The sequence below is a fragment of the Gymnodraco acuticeps genome, unplaced genomic scaffold, assembly GCF_902827175.1.
Source record: "Gymnodraco acuticeps unplaced genomic scaffold, fGymAcu1.1, whole genome shotgun sequence".
Lineage (NCBI taxonomy): Eukaryota > Metazoa > Chordata > Actinopteri > Perciformes > Bathydraconidae > Gymnodraco > Gymnodraco acuticeps.
The window spans coordinates 547,198-567,688 of record NW_022990316.1 but is presented as its reverse complement, the minus strand read 5'-3'; the positions used below and the strand labels follow the sequence as shown (position 1 = coordinate 567,688).

General features: G+C 42.1%; 1 protein-coding gene across 1 annotated transcript in view; it reads left to right on the top strand.

Annotated features, from left to right (window-relative positions):
- Positions 1–18,278, top strand: part of cdon (cell adhesion associated, oncogene regulated) — a 33,317-nt gene extending 15,039 nt beyond the window's left edge. The window contains exons 5-19 of the mRNA XM_034223016.1: positions 526–669; positions 1,176–1,463; positions 1,549–1,818; positions 6,222–6,496; positions 6,850–7,024; positions 8,310–8,423; positions 8,990–9,193; positions 10,087–10,268; positions 11,252–11,357; positions 12,996–13,118; positions 13,325–13,516; positions 14,828–15,099; positions 15,212–15,291; positions 16,554–16,816; positions 17,619–18,278. Coding sequence (XP_034078907.1) covers positions 526–669; positions 1,176–1,463; positions 1,549–1,818; positions 6,222–6,496; positions 6,850–7,024; positions 8,310–8,423; positions 8,990–9,193; positions 10,087–10,268; positions 11,252–11,357; positions 12,996–13,118; positions 13,325–13,516; positions 14,828–15,099; positions 15,212–15,291; positions 16,554–16,816; positions 17,619–17,773 — 2,843 coding nt within the window. The 3' untranslated portion in view covers positions 17,774–18,278. The remainder of the gene's footprint in view (positions 1–525; positions 670–1,175; positions 1,464–1,548; positions 1,819–6,221; positions 6,497–6,849; positions 7,025–8,309; positions 8,424–8,989; positions 9,194–10,086; positions 10,269–11,251; positions 11,358–12,995; positions 13,119–13,324; positions 13,517–14,827; positions 15,100–15,211; positions 15,292–16,553; positions 16,817–17,618) is intronic.
- Positions 18,279–20,491: the final 2,213 nt, after the last annotated feature.

Genomic DNA, 20,491 nt, shown 5'->3' with positions numbered 1-20,491 from the left:
TATTAGGCCATTGTAGACAATACACAATACCTGTTGATTGGTCTTGTTTTGACACCATTTGCATAAACAGACATTGATTTACGACATTAATTAATTTCACCATACACAATAATGTGTATTGATTGAGTAGATATAATTTTGAGGGGCTGCTGCTCTGAACTTAGAATAAAGCCCTCAACATCTGAGTTTGGATTATATTCCATATTTGTATTTGTTATGGCTCTGGGTCTCCCTATCTCTGTCCCGCAGATGCATGGCTATCAAAATGCCATCCAAGTTTTTGATGATGTGGCAATTTAGTTTGGTCCAACTTAAGTAAATGATGGGTACTCATGCTCACTTACTCATATGTATGCAACCACAACAGCAAAATGAAACTATTATTATAATGTCCTTCTCCAGAGGAGCAGCTCAGCCAAAGACAGCAAATACCCTTGTACACGTCCTTGCTGTAACACACACTAGTTTGATATTGTGAAGTCTCTCTTTGCCATTACTGAAGCTGTTGTTTCCTTCTCCTTTCAGATGACTACTTAGTTCTTCCGTCTGGAAACCTCCAGATTCTCTCAGTGTCAGACCGGCACCAGGGCATGTATAGATGTGGTGCATTCAACCCTGTTACCGGGGAAACCGTCATGCAGCCTCATGGTACTAAGCTGTCAGTGAAACGTAAGTTTGATGACATTTTATTTAAGACTCAGGAGTTTTAATATCAAGCCATACATTATTTTATTTGGGTTCTGTGTAGGTGCTTGAATTCCTCGAAAACAGTGCTTTGATTTTAATGTAGTATTTTAAACAGCCTGAAATGGTAGTTGCATTATATAGTTCTTAAGACTTCATTTTAAGTTTGTTTAACTTTTTTATAATTTCCCAGCCATGTTATGTAGGATGCCAAGTCTGCTTAGAAACACTTTGTTGAAATATGAACCTTTTTTTTGTATTTCCATTCAATTTTTCAACCTTCTATGCAATGTTGTCTGGTAATAAAGTAAAATAACTCTCACACTGTAAATGCTGTTTGTACTTTATATAAATGTGTAATCAACCACAGTGATTAGGTGATAACTTTTTTAAGATGCAACTTGAAAATGCTTGAAAAGTGCTTGAATTTGATTTTGGAAAAGGTTTATTAATCTTTTATTTCTGCTCACGTGGTTTCTCTGTTTGTTTAGATTCAGTCTCCCCCCCTCCTGTGAGGATAGTTTACCCCACCGCCCCACGGACTGCTTTGGTGCAGCAGTCTCAGCCGCTGACGTTGGAGTGTGTGGTGTCTGGAAGTCCTGCACCAGCAGCCAAATGGTTAAAGAACGGTAAGGAGGTCACACCGGGGCCTTCTCAGCAACAGCACAACAACCTGGTCTTTGTTGCCGTGGCGAGGAGTGATGAAGGCAGCTACACCTGTGCTGCTGAAACCAAGCAGGGGACAGTGATCATCGCTAACTATACTGTGAATGTTCTTGGTAAGAAAAGCACAAGAAAGGCTTTTAGAGTGTCGGGATTGTTTGCATCAGACCGCATGGTGATGATAAGCGCTTTTCTTCACAGAACCTGCGTCCATCACTGAGGGCCCGACCAATCAGATCGTCTCTCCTGGCTCCTCAGCTCGTTTCACCTGCGTAGCGACAGGAAACCCTTCCCCTAACATCACCTGGCTGTTCAACGCTGACCCCATCACCCCATCAGGCCGCTTCCAGATCTCTGGATCCTCACTGGTGATTACAGACGTGACGCTGCAGGATGGGGGCGTGTTCCAGTGTCTCCTCGACAACGGGATTGGCTCGGCACAGTCATGTGGAATCCTCACTACGCAAACAGGTATGTGTCTGTCCTCTTAAACTAATTGGGTGCTTTATTAAAGATGCAACTCAGCTTGTATTAGTTATTAAAGGTGTTATACTAAGTGCTTATTAAAGGCAGGCAACAAAAAAAGATGCCTCGTTTTCTTCGGGAAATTATTTGGTCAAAAATGTGTACAGTATATACAGTATGTACTTATTTATTAAAACATTAAACAGTGTATGTATTAAATGTCAGAACATTTTTAAGGATGCCCCTCACATCCTCAGAACTAAAGGAGATATACAAATAGCCTGTTTTATCTGACCAAAACCCAAAGATATTCAAATAAGAATAATTTTAAATACAGAAAACCCTCACGTCTTAGCTGCTGGAACCAGAACATTTAATTATTTTCCTTTGACATCTTAGCGTTTCCAAGTCGTACTGTCAACTGCTCAAATACAACCCAAGCAACAACGTTGTTGTCTTGTGCTTTTATTGTGAAAGCGAAAACTAAAGGAAAGAGGCTATGCTGCCAGTGACAATGTGGAAAGCCTTAGTGTTTTTACCTTAACACCTTAATAAGTATGCGTGCAACTCGAGCAATATACTCTTCCTTTGCGCAGAGCTTAAAGAGATAACAGATACAAAAAGGTGCATTTTAAGATGTGCCACTTGACTATAAATTATGAAAATAAATTTTACCAGTGTTTTAAAGGTTAATGCATCTTACCAGGCTGGGTCTCTGTGTGTCTGTACATACAGTATCCACAGGGAGTCCTGGCTCTCTCTCTCTCTCTGTGTGTGTGTGTGTGTGTGTGTGTGTGTGTGTGTGTGTGTGTGTGTTCTGAGGGGCTGGTAGGAGAGGCTTAGCCAAGGCCGCCCTCCTCCTGAGCCTTGAACTGAGCTTGAGAGTGAGCTTTGTGCACGCCGTCGGGGATAAGCCCCCGGACACTGGAATGTAAAGGAGTAGCCGTGGCGGGTTATGACGAGGACCAGACCACCCGGCTGTCAACATCATACACAACTGCCTTTTATTTATTAACCCATCACAACGTTTCCCCCTCACACTCCCCTCCACGCCGAGCCCCTTTCCTCAGCTCGGCCCGCTATCTGCAGAATGATTTCAGCTACAGAGGGAGGACGAATCAGACTGGATCAGGCGGCTTCACTGCCAAACACCCACACAGGAAGAAGAATGAGATTTAATATCTCTTTGCTGCAGCGTACACAAAACAGAATATCAGGCTGATAAGATGTGAGGTTGGCTCGCTGGTTTTTGAGGTACCAGGCACGGCCGCTTATCGCCTGCCCTTTGCATTTAGTGTAAACAGTATCATTGATGTGAGTGCTCCGTTATTATTAGTAGCAAATCTGTTTGCATCACCATGACAACAGCCCTCTTTCATCCGTGGGGAGACGTGGTGTCCTTGTTTCCTCCCGGCTAACACACGTCACAGCTAGCCGCCAAACTATAGCCACAACAAGGGCTGAAAGGATTATGAGATCACTTGATCTAATTGAATGACATGAAAATGAATTCAAAATGTCATTAGTAAGGAAAACAACATAGATTCCAGCCCCTTGTTTTAGAGATTTACTCAATATCATTTGACTGCTGATTGTATATCTAGGCTACATAAAATGTTTTTTGGGGCATTACTGGTCGCTTTTTTTTTTACTATTTTCTGACATTTTCTAAACCCAATTGATTAACCGATAAATTGTCAATGTTAATAATAATGGTCCCATCCTCCCATCGCCAGGAAAGAGCTGTTGTGACGTCCAGGCCGTCAGTCAGGAATGTAAAAACACACATTCACTTGTCCTCCAAATAAGCAAAGCTCTGTCCAAACCGAAGCTCTCGTCTGTGCTGGTAATCCTCTGTGATTTATCACATTTACTCCCAGGTGTTCATGTGTAATGGACTGACCTTTTTTTTCCGAGAAGGAGCTGGCAGCGTATCCCCGTCCAGGTGTAGTAGCACTTACCGAACATTTATCACTCCTTGTCGTGAGGACGGAGCGGGCGGTGTGGCCTTAACTGCCTCTTTCTGCATGGTGGTGCCCCTGCTTTGGTTAAGCGATGAGTCAGAGCTGTGGAGAGGGCAGAGGGAGGGAAGGTCGGACTGGATGTATTGCTGGGGTCTGATTCTCTCCGGTATTTTAATGGTTGGCGTGCGGAATGTGTGGCAGCTGGCCACAATCCCAGGATCAGGTCTAGTGTTACCAGCCCCGAGGCTGTTTGTTTAACAAAGTGAACAGCACCAAACTGGACCCAAAACCTCGCCGCGTTAACCTCCTTCCTCACTTGTTTAAGTTTTAATTCGATGATGGTGCTCTTTGACCTCAGTGGCGTGACTCAGATGATCTTGTGGGCTGTGTCAACATCTACATGCTACCACTGGCTCAGATAATGAAAAACAACAAAATAAGTTACCATAGCTATGCGGATGACACACAAATTTACGTAACAATTTCACCAGGAGACTATGCTCCAATTCAAACACTGAGTAAGTGCATTGAACAAATCAATGACTGGATGTGTCAGAACTTTCTCAAATTAAACAAAGATAAAACTGAGGTAATGGTTTTTGGAGCCAAGTCAGAACGTATAAAAGTTAGCGCTGAGCTTCAGTCTGCAATGTTCAAAACAACAGATAAAGCCAGAAATCTAGGTGTAGTCATGGACTCTGACCTGAGTTTCAACAGTCACATTAAAACAGTTACTAAATCAGCCTACTATCACCTAAAGAACATATCTAGGATTAAAAGACTAATGTCACAGCAGGATTTGGAAAAACTTGTCCATGCTTTTATCTTCAGTAGACTCGACTACTGCAATGGTGTCTTCACAGGTCTCACTAAAAAATCTATTAGGAAGCTGCAGCTGATTCAGAACGCCGCTGCTCGAGTCCTCACTAACACTAAGAAAGTGGATCACATCACTCCTGTTCTGAAGTCTTTACACTGGCTTCCTGTGTGTCAAAGAATAGATTTCAAAATACTGCTGCTGGTTTATAAAGCACTGAATGGTTTAGGCCCAAAATACATTTCTGACCTCCTGCTAAATTATGAACCATCCAGATCTCTCAGGTCTTCAGGGACTGGTCAGCTTTCTGTCCCCAGAGTCAGAACTAAAAATGGTAAAGCAGCGTTCAGTTATTATGCTCCAAATATCTGGAACAAACTCCCAGAAACCTGCAGGTCCGCTGCAACTCTGACTACTTTTAAATCCAGGCTGAAGACTTTTCTTTTTGTCGCTGCTTTTAATTGAACTATTCATATCTTAGACTGCACTGTAACTTTTATCCATGTATTTTTTCTTTTAATGTTTATTTTATTAGCTTTTCTTTTTAATGACTGATTTTAAATGCCATTTTCTTAATGTCTTTTATTTTTGTAAAGCACTTTGAATTGCCTTGTGTTGAAAAGTGCTATATAAATAAACTTGCCTTGCCTTGTGTCCTCCAAACGTCAGTGAAAAATTCCACCCGGTCTCTGCCAAACTGGTGTCAGCCGTAATAACGCTCGCAGCTCGCATGATTCGCCCAGGTGGACCGCTCTGGCTCGGGCGAAGATTTAATGAAAAAAACAAACAAAGCGTGATTATGCGGTGTTGCCAGGATCCAGGTTTTTCTTGTTATTTTATGTAGATTAAACGGCTTGTTCCAAGTGTAAAACGTTCCAGCGCTGCTTGTCCTCTGTGGACATGTAGGCCACCTCGGTTAGTCTGACTGAGTCACTTTGTTGCCATTGCTTCAGCTTTAATAACATTGTGCTTTCTCCAGTGACGGTGTCCAAAACTCAGCACAACTTACATCTAAACCTAATAAAACTGCATTAATGCATACAGTTATATTATGTAAAAGATTAAAAACAAACATTGAAATGTTTTTGAATCATAAATTGTTTATATATGATGTTTCTGTTTAATTAAGGAATTCAACAATATACTGTGGCTCAATATATAGTTTTGCAGTTTTTAGATAAATAAGATCAGAAATCAAGTTTTTTGCAGAGTAGGTTTAACACTCAAGGAGTTCTTGTACGACATAGATATACTGTAATATACAATTTGACTATACAAATATGAAAACAGTATGATATGCTGAAATTAAATTAATGCCTTTTTGAACATTGAAGCATGACCACCTTTAATAAAATGCTATTGACTTCTGAAAATGTTACTTCAAAAAGGATAACACTTTTTTTTTTCAAGTTTAATTTGTCTAGACAAAATAAATGTGTGAAATCTACCTTTTGCTTTTGAACAAGAGATAAGAGGTTAAAGGTCAAATGCATTTTGAATTTAAGCCTCTGTAAAGGACTATCCAAAGGTGGGAATAGTTTACCCTGAGAAACCGCTCCAGTCAAGGAGAAATCAGCAATGAATTTTGTCACACATGTTAATAATCTTTCATTCTCCCTCCATGACAGATCCACAGCTGGGCTCCAGTGCCAGTGTGCTGCTGGAGACTTCCCCCTCGCTCAACCCCATGCAGAGCGACGAGGGCCACGAGCGCTTCCCGGCCGAGGACGAAGGCGAAGCGGTCAACGTGCCGGCCGACAGGAGAGAGAACCGACCCACTCCGGAGGCGCCAATTATCACCAGCCCACCTCAGACCCACAAGCCCGACATCTACGACCTGGAGTGGAGGTCGGGGCGTGATGGAGGGAATAAAATCAACGCCTATTTTGTCAAATATCGCAAGGTGAGGGGACAAATACACACCGCCATGTTTCACTTCTTTATGCCATCTTCATAAACACAGATCTTAGTTTCCCTGAAGCCTTCCTAAACCAAATGTGAATGGGCAAAGATAAATCCAGTGTTTGCTTCAGTCATAACAAGAGCACTCTGACTATAAAACTGCAGCAATACGAGTTAAGACTCCGTTGGCAGGAGGAGTTGGAAATTGTGACATAAATCTCTTAGGGATGTTCTTGAGGCCGTTCCCTGCCGTTACTCAGAGGCTGTGGAGGATTATTTTAGAACGACACGTGATTCTGTTTTACATTTTCCATTTTAGTCAAGTGTTTGTATTTGTCTGTTTGTGTGTGTCAGGTCGATGATTTGGGAACAGTGGTGGGGAGCTGGCACACAGTCCGTGTCCCTGGCAGTGAGAAGACCCTGCGGCTGTCGGAGCTGGAGCCCTCCAGTCTCTATGAGGTGCTGATGGTGGCTCGCAGCTCAGCAGGCGAGGGCCAGCCGGCCATGCTCACCTTCCGCACAGGCAAGGGTCAGTCAACAAAAACACTTTGTTTAAAGCAATTCACAGCAATGTAACGCCAATTGATATGCCTGGTAGGCTGTTTAGTGATTCTTGTGGTATTCCTGGGAATAACTTACCCCTGGAAGACTCCACTGTGCTACTTTTCCAACACAGCTACAATAGAAAGAGGAACATTTTCTACTGCTGGAAGGGGAAATACAATAAATAACTTTCAACCATATTAGCAATTTGCGCCAGCACCTGGCACAATGATATTAGTTCACAGTTTATGTCGCCATAGGGATGTTAATAACTGAAGTAGAAACAGATGAGAAAGGCTGATGCTAGGTAAATACATCAAATAATGACACTTGATACTAAATAACTGCTGGATGATTACAAATGTGTTGTATCCAGCCATAAACTGTGTATGAAGGTAAATGTTCACCACATTTGTAATCCTAAACACAATCATAATGACTAGTATCATAATCGTAGTGTATGACTTTTGCTTTTTGTTTTTGAGACAAATAGAATCTAGAACAACCGCAAATGTACCACAGCAGGGTTGACAAAATGTTCCCTGGTCAGAAATATGTAAATGACTGCCAGAAACCACAGATATGATTGCATCCCAACGTTGGTTCTTTGACAGAATCGTCCTTGGCCAAAAACAAAATGCCAACCAGACTGTATATATCCAACTCGACGGCAACTCCCTAAGAAATATTTGACCCCTCAATAAGGTCATTTTTTTGTCTGAACAGTTTTTAATGTATAGTGTTCTATTGGATTCTTTGTCAAATGTAACTTGTTTCCCAACCTTCGTTACATTGCCAGAAATAAAATGGTAGTGGATACAAATTCATGTTTCTGTCTACAAACAGTCAAAAAAATAAAAGTAGAAAAATACTTTTTACGCCTTTTTAAATGTATACAAAAAAAAACGCTCAAATACCAAAAAAACGATTAAAATAACTGAGTTCATCTGAGATGCTACGGAATTAGTTAATTTAATTGTTACTTAACAATCTATTTAATTTGATTAGCATGAAGCTTCTGTTCCTTAAAACTGTTAAATCAGACAAACATTTACCCACTCATCTAAGCAACAACTAAGTGTAACTGCAGCGTTGTTCAGTGGAAATCTGAGACCCTCCCTGATAAAACCGAGCAGCTCCGGAAACCAGGAGGACATTTTAGATTTCAGAGCCAACATCCGGAGCTGTTCCATATGCTTTTGGTGGAACTGATAGCCCTGAAGACCTGTTGGGCTTTATTTTCCTTACTCCCTTTCCTTTTCCTCCCTCAGAGAAGATCCCCACCGTCGTCAAGAATCCGTCCAAGCCTCCCGTTATCTCTCTGCCCCCCAAAGCTGCAGAGGACAAAACGCCTACACACTTTGGTGTCGTCATCCACGACAGAGGTAGGTCTGCTGTGATGTTGCTGCAGCTGCTGTACAGAGAATGATTGTGGGAATTTGGGGGGATTTTTTTTATAGAGTTCATGACTGGACTGTGTTAAATAAATCTCAGAGCTTAATGTTCAGATGTGGTCTGCTTTGTTTCTCTGTGCTTGGAGTACAAACAGTGACACGTTAGTAGACACCCTGTACTTGGATGAAATATGGTGTAAGCAGAAAGCTGCACAGTTATAGGGTCAAATCCCAATGTGTGTTTATGTGTGTGTGCATGTTTACTAGCATGGCCTACTTTGCTGAAACTCACTTTTTCACTAACCCTCATTTCTCTCTCTTACTCTTTCCTGCCCTCTATAACTTTGTGGCTAAGAGTCGAGGCAGTAAGTACACATTCCTTCACGTCATGCCGTATTTTTTTTCCGTTTTTCGTCTCTGTGAACTTGTTCCATCCTTACATGAGTCTGGATGCAGTGATGACGGTTGCCAATTCTCTCTCTGTGTGTTTTTTTAATTGGATTCCCAGAAGTTTGCCTTGCTCACAGGGTTATTCCTTCTTTCTTTTCTGCCCCCAGTACCCGAGGCACCAGACCGCCCCACCATCTCCATGGCAACTGAAAGCTCTGTGTATGTCACCTGGATCCCGAGAGCCAATGGAGGGTCTCCGATCACAGCCTTCCGGGTGGAGTACAGACGTGGTCGCAGTGCAGAGTGGGTCGTGGCGGCGGATAATATCTCGCCTCTCAAACTGTCTGTGGAAGTTCGCAATCTGGAGCCTGGTGAGCTTTAATACTTTAGTTATTTAGTTACATAGTTGACCTTTTCTTTGTTTATTTGTTGGTGGCAAAAGTGTTGAAGCATGCAATCAGTATGTGAAGCAACTATCATTTTGTTTTTGCAGCTTGTAAGATTATACTCATCAAATGTGTAAAAAGTTGCAGGTAAATGCTACGGAAGCACTAAGAGGCAAAGGACAATAAAAACAATTCTGGTTACCAATTTTTTAAGTCTGTTATACAATTTCTCTTCTGTGTTCATCACTTACAAACACGTACAAAAAAAGGTTTTGCTAGATCATCTTTCTAAATTGAAAAAATAATAATTTGATTTGATTTTTGTAAATGTTTGTTGTTGTAATACTCATTTTGGCCACAAGAGGCTGATTTGTATCTTCTAAATAGGGCTTAAAGCATTTATGTTTTCCTCCAGGTTAATTTGTATTGAACACAAAGTACATATTTTGTGTGTAAACATTTCAAATGACTGTCCTTTACCTGTCATGTCTTACTTTTGGCAACAAATGTATTGTATCGTTAATGGATTTTGACAGGCGCCAAGCTACAGTTTCCCACATTTATTTTTAACTAAGAAAAACACTTTTTTCCCCCAACTTCTAAACTCACAAACTCTCCCTCTTGCCTGTAAGGGCTTCCATAATAACCTGTAATATCCTAAAATCAAAGCGGGTGTTTAAAACAAATTAGAATGAAAGCCTTCTGTCATGAGCACTTCAGTATCCTTCAACAAGCTCAGCAATAAGACTCAAATGAATAATTAGAAACACAAACGGCAGAATCGGGTATAACCATAGTTGACTCAACTTTATTGATAGACACTAAAGGATAACACCTCCTCCTCTAACATCGCCTCTATCATTGTATTTCTTTCTCAGGTTCCTCGTATAAGTTCCGTGTCATGGCCATAAACATGTACGGCGAGAGTCCCCACAGCATTCCCTCGAAGATTTACCAGGTGCCCCAAGCCAGCCCGCGCATCGCTGACCGCCCCGTGGTCGGACCCCACATCTCCTCCACTGACGCCATCAGTGACACGCAGATCATGCTGCGCTGGACTGTGAGTACAACATCTATAAGACTGGTGGAAGAAGGCATTTTTTATACACCTTTTTTGCACTTTTTGCAGCTTCAGCTTTATTTGTATAACTTTGGGTATCATTCCTATCTGTAAACTACATTGTTTTCATCATGTTAATTTGGAAATAGATTATAGAAATTAGTCAAATAGGGCAAGAAACACAAGTAGTCATATTTGATGCAAACTTTTTTTTACCATACATGCCAGAGTATCGTAGGTACTTTCCAGTTTCACCACCCTTTAAGAGTCTTTATTTATTGCTTTGTTGAACTTTGTAGCACATTTTACAATGCATAGGTACAAAAATACATCTAATACAATGTGTATAATATAATTAAATATCATGGCTTCCCTACCAGCTTTTTATGTTCTTTTTTTCAAGGTCAGCACTCGAGACGTGAATGCTTTTCCTCCCTTTTTTAAATCTGACTCAAGTCTTAAATGTCAGGTCTACAGCTCTGGTGTAATAATTATGAAGAGTAGAAGAACGCAGCATACAATGGAAACACTAAAGAGAACGGGATTTTTAAGAGCAATACTTTAGTAAATGTCTTTCCCAGCTGGCTCACCTGTGTTTGAGCTGATGGTGGTTCTTTGGAGACTCAATCAGACTTTAATAGAGCGGCTGTGCTGATTCGAGCTCTGCTCTAACAAAGATAAAGAGGCCCTGTCATTCTACTTTTTGATTGCGCTCTCTTCAAAGCTGTTTCTCCTCAGCACCACAGTTTGGGCGGCAGATGGATGCAGATAGTTCCCCACATTTACTTAACCTCAGACAGTCTCATTTATATCCTGAACCTTTAGACAGAAAGTGCAATTACAATCTTGCTTGCAGTCCTCTACATCTGCAAGATAACAAGCCCGCCATTAGTCGCCGGAACAAAATCCCTCTTTTCTTGTATAATAATTGCCTACCAGATTGCTTTAGTCTAACGTAATCTTTTTTTTCCATCCTCATGCAGTATAGTCCCACAAGTAACAACAACACTCCAATCCAAGGCTTCTACATTTACTACCGGCCCACGGACAGCGACAATGACAGCGACTATAAAAGAGACGTGGTCGAGGGTGAGTGGAAATTTGAATCTTTGTTTTTCTGCGTGTGTAGATTGTTTGTTGATGTCTCTGATGTTGTGTTCACGCTCTGCAGACTCGGAGTAGGGAGGGTAATGGATACTCAGTGTGAAGAGAGGGGTGTAGTGAAGAGGGGCATTACTGCTGTTTGATTTATAGAGAGTGCTGTCCCAGGGCAGCAGGGCTCTCTGAAATCTGTTTTTAATAAACGGTTGCCTTAGCTGAAATATGAGCCCGGCCAGAGGAGAGGGGCTCAGGTTGCTGCGTGGAATGCTAACAGAGGAGCCTGGTACAGGAGGGGAGGAGGGACATAATTCACTCTGCCCAACTCTTTAAAGGGGCATTTTTATGCTAATTGCCAGGTACATATGTGTATTGTGTATCTCTACTGTGACATGTGTCCATGCTTTAATGTCAACAAGTTCTTTATTTTTCTCATACTGCCTGTGCTGCAGCACCTCTTTTCACCCTCTGTCTGAAACCAGAGCCTAGTCTGCTCTGATTGGTTAGCTGGCCGGCTCTGAAGTGATTGGTCAACCGCTTACTGTCGAGATGTACTGCCCCTTAGCCTATCACATACAATTTGTTTAAGCACTAGCCATAGAAGAGCGTGTGTTATATAGTGATGTCAATATGTTAAGGAAGTAAACAAAGGAGTCCAATGGAGGCGTTTCAGGCAGGGAGGGGGAATGTCTGGGAGACAAACTCCTTCTGGAGGGAACTTTGGGATTTTAGCCTTTGCCGACCATTTACATGCACAAATACCTATATACCACTCAACTACAGGAAAGGGAAAAAGGCATAATAGGGCCCCTTTAAAATGTTAACTCCTTTTGGTAACCATTTGAATCTTGGTGCTATGGTCACTTAGGTTTTTTTATAGCATATTTTAAATCGTTTTGTGAGCACACGGCTGTTTATTTTTGCATTAGGGCTGTAACCAATGACTAACCTGCTGACTTTCTTTCAATCAACTATTTGGTCTTTTAAATGTAAGAGAATAGCAGAAATAGCATTTTGTCTATCAAACATCTGTTTCTGTATTGACTCTGATTTACAGCACAGAGTAGATTTAGTTTAACAGCAGCTTTCTCCTTTTGTTCCCACTTACTACCGTTAAGATCTACCTTGGGACAGAAGTAGCTCACATCAGGGACCTTTTACACATACTATTAAACAGAATACAGCAAGAACAGCAGCATGTATCAGCCATGTTAAAAAATGTGCATTTCTATGTTGGCAATTGTCGCCTCATCTGTGATTTCAAAGCAAGGTAGTAGTGTAGTGAGAGCACTGGTGTGTGTGTGTGTCTCCGTGTGTGTGTTTAGTGGGAATACTGGAACTAAGCCAGGACAAACATGAGGCTGCCATATATGGAGCTCATCTAGAGTAAGGCAACTGTCTGAGCCCTCGTGGGACTGAGAGGGGTCCGCAGCAAAGAAAGGGGGGGTTGAATGACAGAGCGAGCATGAAAGAACACGACCTGAAGTGTGAGACATGAATAGAAGGAGGGAAACACTGATCATGAGTTTACACAGTATCTGGAGCAATGTGAGTCAACACCGGCTCATAGAGGAAGTGGTTTCTCACCTTTGTCCTCCTTTTTTTCTTTTCTCCTCCCTCCCTCCTCAGGTGTGAAACCCTGGCACATGATTGGACACCTCCAGGCCGAGACATCCTATGATATCAAGATGCAGTGCTTTAATGATGGGGGGGAGAGTGAATACAGCAACGTCATGATCTGTGAGACCAAAGGTAAGAAACAATGACTCAACCAAAACCTCCAATTTATCAGAAGTCCAGGCATGTTTTCTGAGAAGGCTGTAAGTTTAATAGTGGCGTAATTACACAACGTAAATGTGCTAACTTTTACGAGAGCAACAACAATGGTTTGCATTCTATAGTTGCAGTACTGTGTTATTTTTCTGTTCCTCATGTCCTCTCCTCCCTCTCCGCTGCAGCGCGTCAGTCCCCGGGGTCGCCCAGCCAGCACCCCATCACCCCATCCTACCCCCACCTTCCGGACCCCCCCAGCCCACCTGGGGGGCTGCTGTACCTGATCGTGGGCTGTGTCCTCGGAGTGATGGTGCTCATCTTGCTGGCTTTTATCGCCATGTGTCTGTGGAGGAATCGCCAGCAGAACAACATGCACAGTGAGTGAACAGACAAGCAAATCCTCAGGCTTACATAATAAAAGCTGCTTACAGTGTGAGATCTTTGGATGATGCTTTTCAAAACACACCTATCTCAGGGTATCCTTAAAATGTCCTAAAAGGCATTGAATTAATGTATTTAAAAATAAGGCCTTAATTGGTATTAAATAGTTTTAAATCAACCTTAAAAAGTCTGACAAATGCCAAGACATGGGAGGTATGGTTTCATGTGTGGTTTTTTTCTTCTGACATTGCATTGTAAAATCTCTGACTAATAATAGAACACATTTTAGATGATACATTTTACCACATTCCTCTTAAATTAAGATTAAGTAGATTTCATTCAATTCCATTCAATAAAAACTGCTACTTTTACCATTATTTAAAATGAGTTTGCAGCACAACACGTACAAAGAGTTAACTCCATTTGAAGTGTCTCATATATTAAAGATAGTTGGCCCAAAGGCAGCGTGTGAAGCATATTCCAAGTGTTCATAGTGCAAATATGGATCCCACAGCTCCTGCTAAAGTGTTGCCATTGTTGGACGGACCCTTTATCGGACCTTATGGAACTGTAAAGAGTTGTAGTGCTAAGATGTTAGATAACAGTTTGAGTCACAGGTTCCGACTTATTGTGTGTAGTAATTCACCAAATCAGAGTGAATTCAACTAATTGGGGAATTGTATTGGTTTCTTAAAGGCATTTTGTTAACAGCATTTCAGCTCTGATGTGAAAACAATGAGATTTTGTTCATCTACTTTATTCGCCAAATATTAACACAGTTTTGTACAAACCCTGTCTCTCATCCTACACAATAGGTGGTACCACTTGAAGTGCAGTGTTTATTGTGTGTCTACAGACAAAGGAAGAAACTGTCTCAAATGTGAAATCTAGAGAAAAAGGTATCTGGCAAAGATTCTATAAAAAGTATAGTATGGGTGCTAAGAAAAGGCTAAAAGTCGCTCCTCAGATGGCTAACTCGGATGTTTTTGAACAGATGGTCAAAAACAAGAAAATATCTATTATTACTCCTTTAACTAGATTTCATTTTTATATTACATTTCTTTCAACCTGGTCTGTACCTCGGTCAACTTATATTATATATATATTTTCTACTTTTTAATGCTGTTTTATTTCTATTTTGAGATGTTTACATTTTAGAATTGTTTATTTCTACTCTTTTTAATTTCTACTTATGTGCAATGCCTTGGTTTTTATGCTGTTGCAACGCAAACATTTCCCAATTTGGGATCAATAAAGTACATCTTATCTTACCTCACTCCTAACCATTCCTCCTCTCCCCTCTGTAGAGTACGACCCCCCCGGCTACCTGTACCAGCCTGCAGAGATGAACGGCCATGTCCTGGAGTACACCACCCTGCCTGGCTCCAGCCGCCTCAATGGGGGCGTCCACGGGGGCTACGGACACAACGGCCCCATGTTACCCCAAGGGTGCCATCACCTCCACCACAAACACCCCAACGGCAGCCTGTTCTCCCCCGGACACCAACACAGCCACGATGGCAGCCTGCCCCGCAGCACCCTGGACTTCGAGCACTCGCACCCCCACCACCACCATAATGTGAGTGCTGCACCACAAAGTACTCCAAACCAAGAGACTGGAAACATTATTCATAAACAAGTATAGAAGACAAGGCATGGTGTTAAATGTAGTGTGTGTGTTCTCTTGTCAGGGTGGAGGCATGTACACCGCTCTTCCCCAAACAGAGTCGTCTGACTGTATGAGCTGTCAGAACCTCTGCAACAATAACCGGTAAGAGAAGAAGTCTTTTTATACACACCCTTATCTTTGACATTTGGGACAAATTCGTTCAGGGATTTATTTTTCAAGAAACCTGGGGATGTGTTTATTAATCAATAACAAACACAAGAATCCAAACCGTGAGAACTTGTGAGACAACCCGAAGAGACGGTAGTTGAATAAATCATCTTCTTTGACTTACTATAACAAATTCTAATGCATCGTGCACGGCTTTACTATCACTGGTAGGGATGCCCCAATTTCTTTTTTACATTTGGAGCTTCTATTGAGGTTTTTATAAATGAATCTTCTCATGTGTGCTGTCATATTCAATTATGTATAGTCTATATTTACTATTTCTGTTTCCGTTCTAAAATAAATGTAATTGAGGGTGCGGGTGAGGTTAGACTGCCCTGGGCATGCCTGGCATGTTCTGCATCAAGTTGGAGGGCATGCTGTTTTCTGGCTGCAATAAAAGTGCAAACAGATATGGATTTAAGAAGAGTATGTTGTTACATAAACACATTTTGTGAATTGTTTTACTTTACAATACTGGAATTATTGGAAATGTTTGGATCACAGAAGTCGGAAACAATCATACGCAGCCACCACTTAAATCAAATCCTACAAATAATATAATTAGTGTAGCCTAATCTTTATGTGCAACTGTGCAGAAATACAGTGTAACAATTATTCAAAAAATTATGTTGCAGGGAAATGCAAGTCACACACACACACACACTTCCCCCCTGCTAGTGCTGTTTATGTACTTAAGGGTCCCTAGCATCACAGTTTACCCTGTGTGCACCCAGCCAGCAGACCTAATGAGGCCTGTGTTTATTTACCTCTGGCTGCTGGGAAAAGAGGGGGTGTGGTCAACATCCAATCATGTGCCGATAGAGGCAAGCTGAGTTCAGGGAAACATGATGAAGTTCTGTAACTGACTGCGTTTGTGAACATTACCGGAGAGAAAACCCACAATGTGTCACACTCGTTTAGAGGTAGTAAGACTGAGACCTTTAATCTCCAGATGAACTGTTAAAAACGATTGTTGCAGCTGTTCGACAGAGCTCCTGTTGTGTGAGAGCCTTCATCATTTCGTACATTGTTAGGTTTATTAACACAAGAGTTTTCTGTGTCTGGCGGAAAAAACCCACAGATATCTGCAGAGGGGAAGAACCAGATTGCTGTGTGAAGCAGAAGAAGCTGACAGTTGCCGGGCACCTTTTATAAACAAACCCCTTTTCTTTCCATCTCCCTCTGTCTCCGAGCAGATGTTACAACAAGACCAATGGCACTTTCTCCAGCGGCACTCTGCCTGTAATGCATCGCATGGCGCCGTGCCAGCAGGACGGTCTGGAGATGGTGCCTCTGGGCCAGGTTTCCTCGCAGTGCCAGGGCCCCGACAGCCACATGCACTCTGGTGAGCATGGGGCCGACGCAGGGTACCAGCCAGACGAGCACAGCGAGTCCTCGCCCTCGCAGCATTCCTGCTGTCTGGTGGGGAACAATGAAAACTGTCCAGCAGACAACACTGGTGAGACACATGTTCATACCAAATGCCTACAAAAAGTGCTTTGCTGTGCTTATCTTATCTATTTGCTTCTTCTGTCACTCTGTAGAGATGCAGAAAGAAAACTGCAAAATCCCACTTCCTGATCAAAAAGATGTGAAATATTCACAAAACTCTCTAATCTCTTGTCTTGTTTTTGACTTTTGAAAGTAATTTTGCCTGGCAAAGACCTCAGAAAACGTCAGTGTCATTTTTAACTTCCAAAAAGTAAAGTCCATATCATGTTCTTTCAGGAAACTTCTAACATCTTTGTTGGCAGTTAGCCTAGCCTAGCTTAGCTTAGCAAAAAGATGGGCAAAGCTTTACACAACTCTCTGAAGTCTATTCTTGTTGTTGTCTCTTAAAAGTCACTTTGCCTGACAGAGACCTCAGAAAACTTTAAAATGTAATTTTTTACTTGTCCATTTCATGTTAATTCATGATATTTAAAGGTTTACATCTTTTGACAGAGCCAGGCTAGCTTGTTTCCCCTTCCTTACAGTCTCTGTGCTAAGCTAGAATAGGTTCTTTAAGACATTCCCGGAAAAGTGTAAACATTAACTTCCAGTCCGTCATGGCTCGACACTATTGTGAAATCATACTCTTGACAGTTCTTCTTCATGCCTCACTAGTAGGTTTTTATATCATAGCCAATCCTCATCCTTGTATGCAGACCAACTATGCAGCGTCACCACAAATTACACTGAGGGCTCTCCAGAATCGGTTCTTGTCTTTTTTAATATGAAGTCTAAACCAAACATTCTGCTCTCCCTCTCTCTGTGTGCAGCTGAGGAGGAGCTGGAGTGCATGGACATGGAGGGGCCTGTGGTCTGCTGGGAGTCTCTCGGTCTGCCAGACTTGGACTGTGACGAAAAGCCTGGGTGGATCTCCAGCAGCAGCCTGGCAGGAGAGCTGATCCAGCCCGGCCCACAGGAGGTCTGAACACGGCCCACACACTAGCACAATCTCCTGCAGCGCGGAGAGGAACCTGGCAGAGAGACAGTGTTGGAAATATCACAGAGAAAGAGGACCAGCCATGGGATAGTCAGAGACACTGCATGTTACGGTGACAAAGACACAAAAACCTTGAAAGGACGAGCAAAGTGTGAAAAGAGAGCGACTACAAGAGACTGAAACAAAGCCAGATGGAAGAGCAGAGGTTGCTCAAAGACTGAAACTATCCCACTGGAGGAAAGACTCTCATAACAGATCAAAAACTCTTCAGATGACTTATTTATTTTTTGTAGTAGTGAAATATTATTTCATATGAATGTATCTGTTTTAAAGAAAAAAGAAGTTTGTCTTTTATATTATTTATGCCTTTTGGATGAGAAATACTTTTTATTTTGTGTTGTTTTGTCCCTCTGTGTTCCACTCAAGCGTGGAGATTAGCAATTGTCTGTGTAAAGTTTTGTAATAATATAAAGAGAAGATATGGAAGAGTAAACTCCGGCCTATTTTCAATGTCTTTCCTCCCCTCCTTATGCGTGGCCAAACCATCAATATTTCTGGCAGGCCTTTGATGTGGCTCTCTGATGGGCTGTTTCACTGCAGTGACCCCTGAACAGGGTGAACACTCCCTTCACTGTTCACATTAAGGCTGCTGCTCTTTGCTTCACTGCATTCTTGATAGCTCATCACTTTAAGCAAAACGCACTGTTGCTTTGAGGGCACTCTTGACCTACTGGCCCCAATCTGCTAGAGAAGTGGAGTAGTTGCATTAAAACAGAATTGTTAAGTGTGAGCAAATTGATGTATGGTACAACGGATCAGCTGCTACAGACAAAATACTTCCTACTTTTAAGGGAATATTATCTGATCGGGTACAAATCTCCAGCTACAAAAATAACTACATCGGAAGTTAAACAATAACCATGTCATAAATAGCCCATCCAGACAGTTTCCTCACTCAATAAGGATTTCTTGTTATGGTTACACTCAAATCATAAACACATTTTTCTCCTTAAGCCTGACAAAGCAGATTGTGTCATTTCATTGTACCAACAAAGAAGTTGGCCAAATTAGGGAAAATCTATGCCTGTGGATTGTCAAGAGTAAAAAAGATATTGCTTATTGAAGGCCACGAGGATATGCTAGAGTATTTCAAGCATTACGAAAAGAGTTTTATGAAATAACTCAAACAAAATAAATAAAACTCCAATGGCACTAATGCGGCTTTCACACCAGCGCTTTTCCCTTTCTAGCTCCGTGCTAGAGCTTTTCTGTTTCAGCTCCGGTTTCCCTTTTCTGCTCCCGCTCTGTTCACACCGCCCAGACCCGACTGGTGCTGCCGCTGCTACGTCATGACGTCACCGTTTACGTAGCTGATTTGCTCCCCAACGGCATTACGGCGCTCACAACAACAACAACAACAACAACTGCGTCGGGTCGATGATCGTGTTGCTTTTAATCACACGAAGCCAGATTCAATTAAATAACGACTTCTCCAACCTTATACTTTGCTCCAGAGTGCCGTGGTTATTTGTTTATTAATGTGTTTCTGCAGCTTTTACCGACCGCTGCAGTGTTGGCTGCTCTTCCACGGGAGTTTATTCTCCCGTTAGCTCCCGGTTAGCTCACACTGCAGCGGCCGCTCTAAAGTATTCACTGTCCGACTCACACAAGCAGCTGATACATATCCCCAGTTCCCCTTAGCCTAAAGTGAATGTGTGTCAGTCTGAATTGACGCTGTTTGGCATCACAACGCTGTTTTGAAAGTTTCTCTGGTATAACATGGGTGATGTTAGCATAGCAACCGAAGCTAAACTGACTACTTGATATTGCTATCCTATTCTTTCACACACAGTGACGTCGCGAGCTACCCACAATGCAACACGCGCCATATAAATATATAGAAATGCGCCATTTTCCTGGAGGTGCTAATATCCTGGAAGTGCAAATATAGATAGCTAGCTAACTAGCCAGGCAGAGCGCAGTAGGTTTTTTTTCTGAATTAACGACCGAAGAAATCGCTGCATGTCTTCGGATTACATCTCTGGACTTGAGGGGTGTGCTTTAGGTCGTTACCAGCGTAAACTAGAGCTGTGTGGGTTGTTACAGACTGCCTGCAGATGTATGGAAAAACGACAGTGGCCTTCGTCGATTTTGGCTGCATCTACGTCTAATTTCTGGAAACACCAGGTGAATACCCCACTTGTCACAATAATATTATCATGCCATTGCATATATGTGGTATTTTAGAGTTGACTAGATATTGATTAAGGCAATAGACTATGATATTCAGTACAGGAAGCTTAGCAACACCTAGAAGGCTGCTTGCACCTCGCGTAAAACGGCGCAGACCGGAAGTACGGTGTCGCGCTCGGCCCAATACCCGTATGTGTGTGTGTGAAAGAATTGTGGCCTAAACCGTTTTATACAGGCACATTTTACCGGCGTATTTTTTATTATGATTCTACTTGTGATAGTCGGACACGACAACCTGTGCAGCCCATGTATTGATTCCATCCGATAGCTGCTATAATACAAAACAACACGTCTGCCTCTCTCCACAATGATCAATAACAGTGAACGGATGGTCAAAGTAAGGTACAAATAAACAGAATCACACGAAGCTTGGTTAGTGTTGCCTGACTTTATAAAGTGTGTTTATAAGCACTACTGCTTGTAGGCAGGCATGACAGTCGACCCATGTTCAGG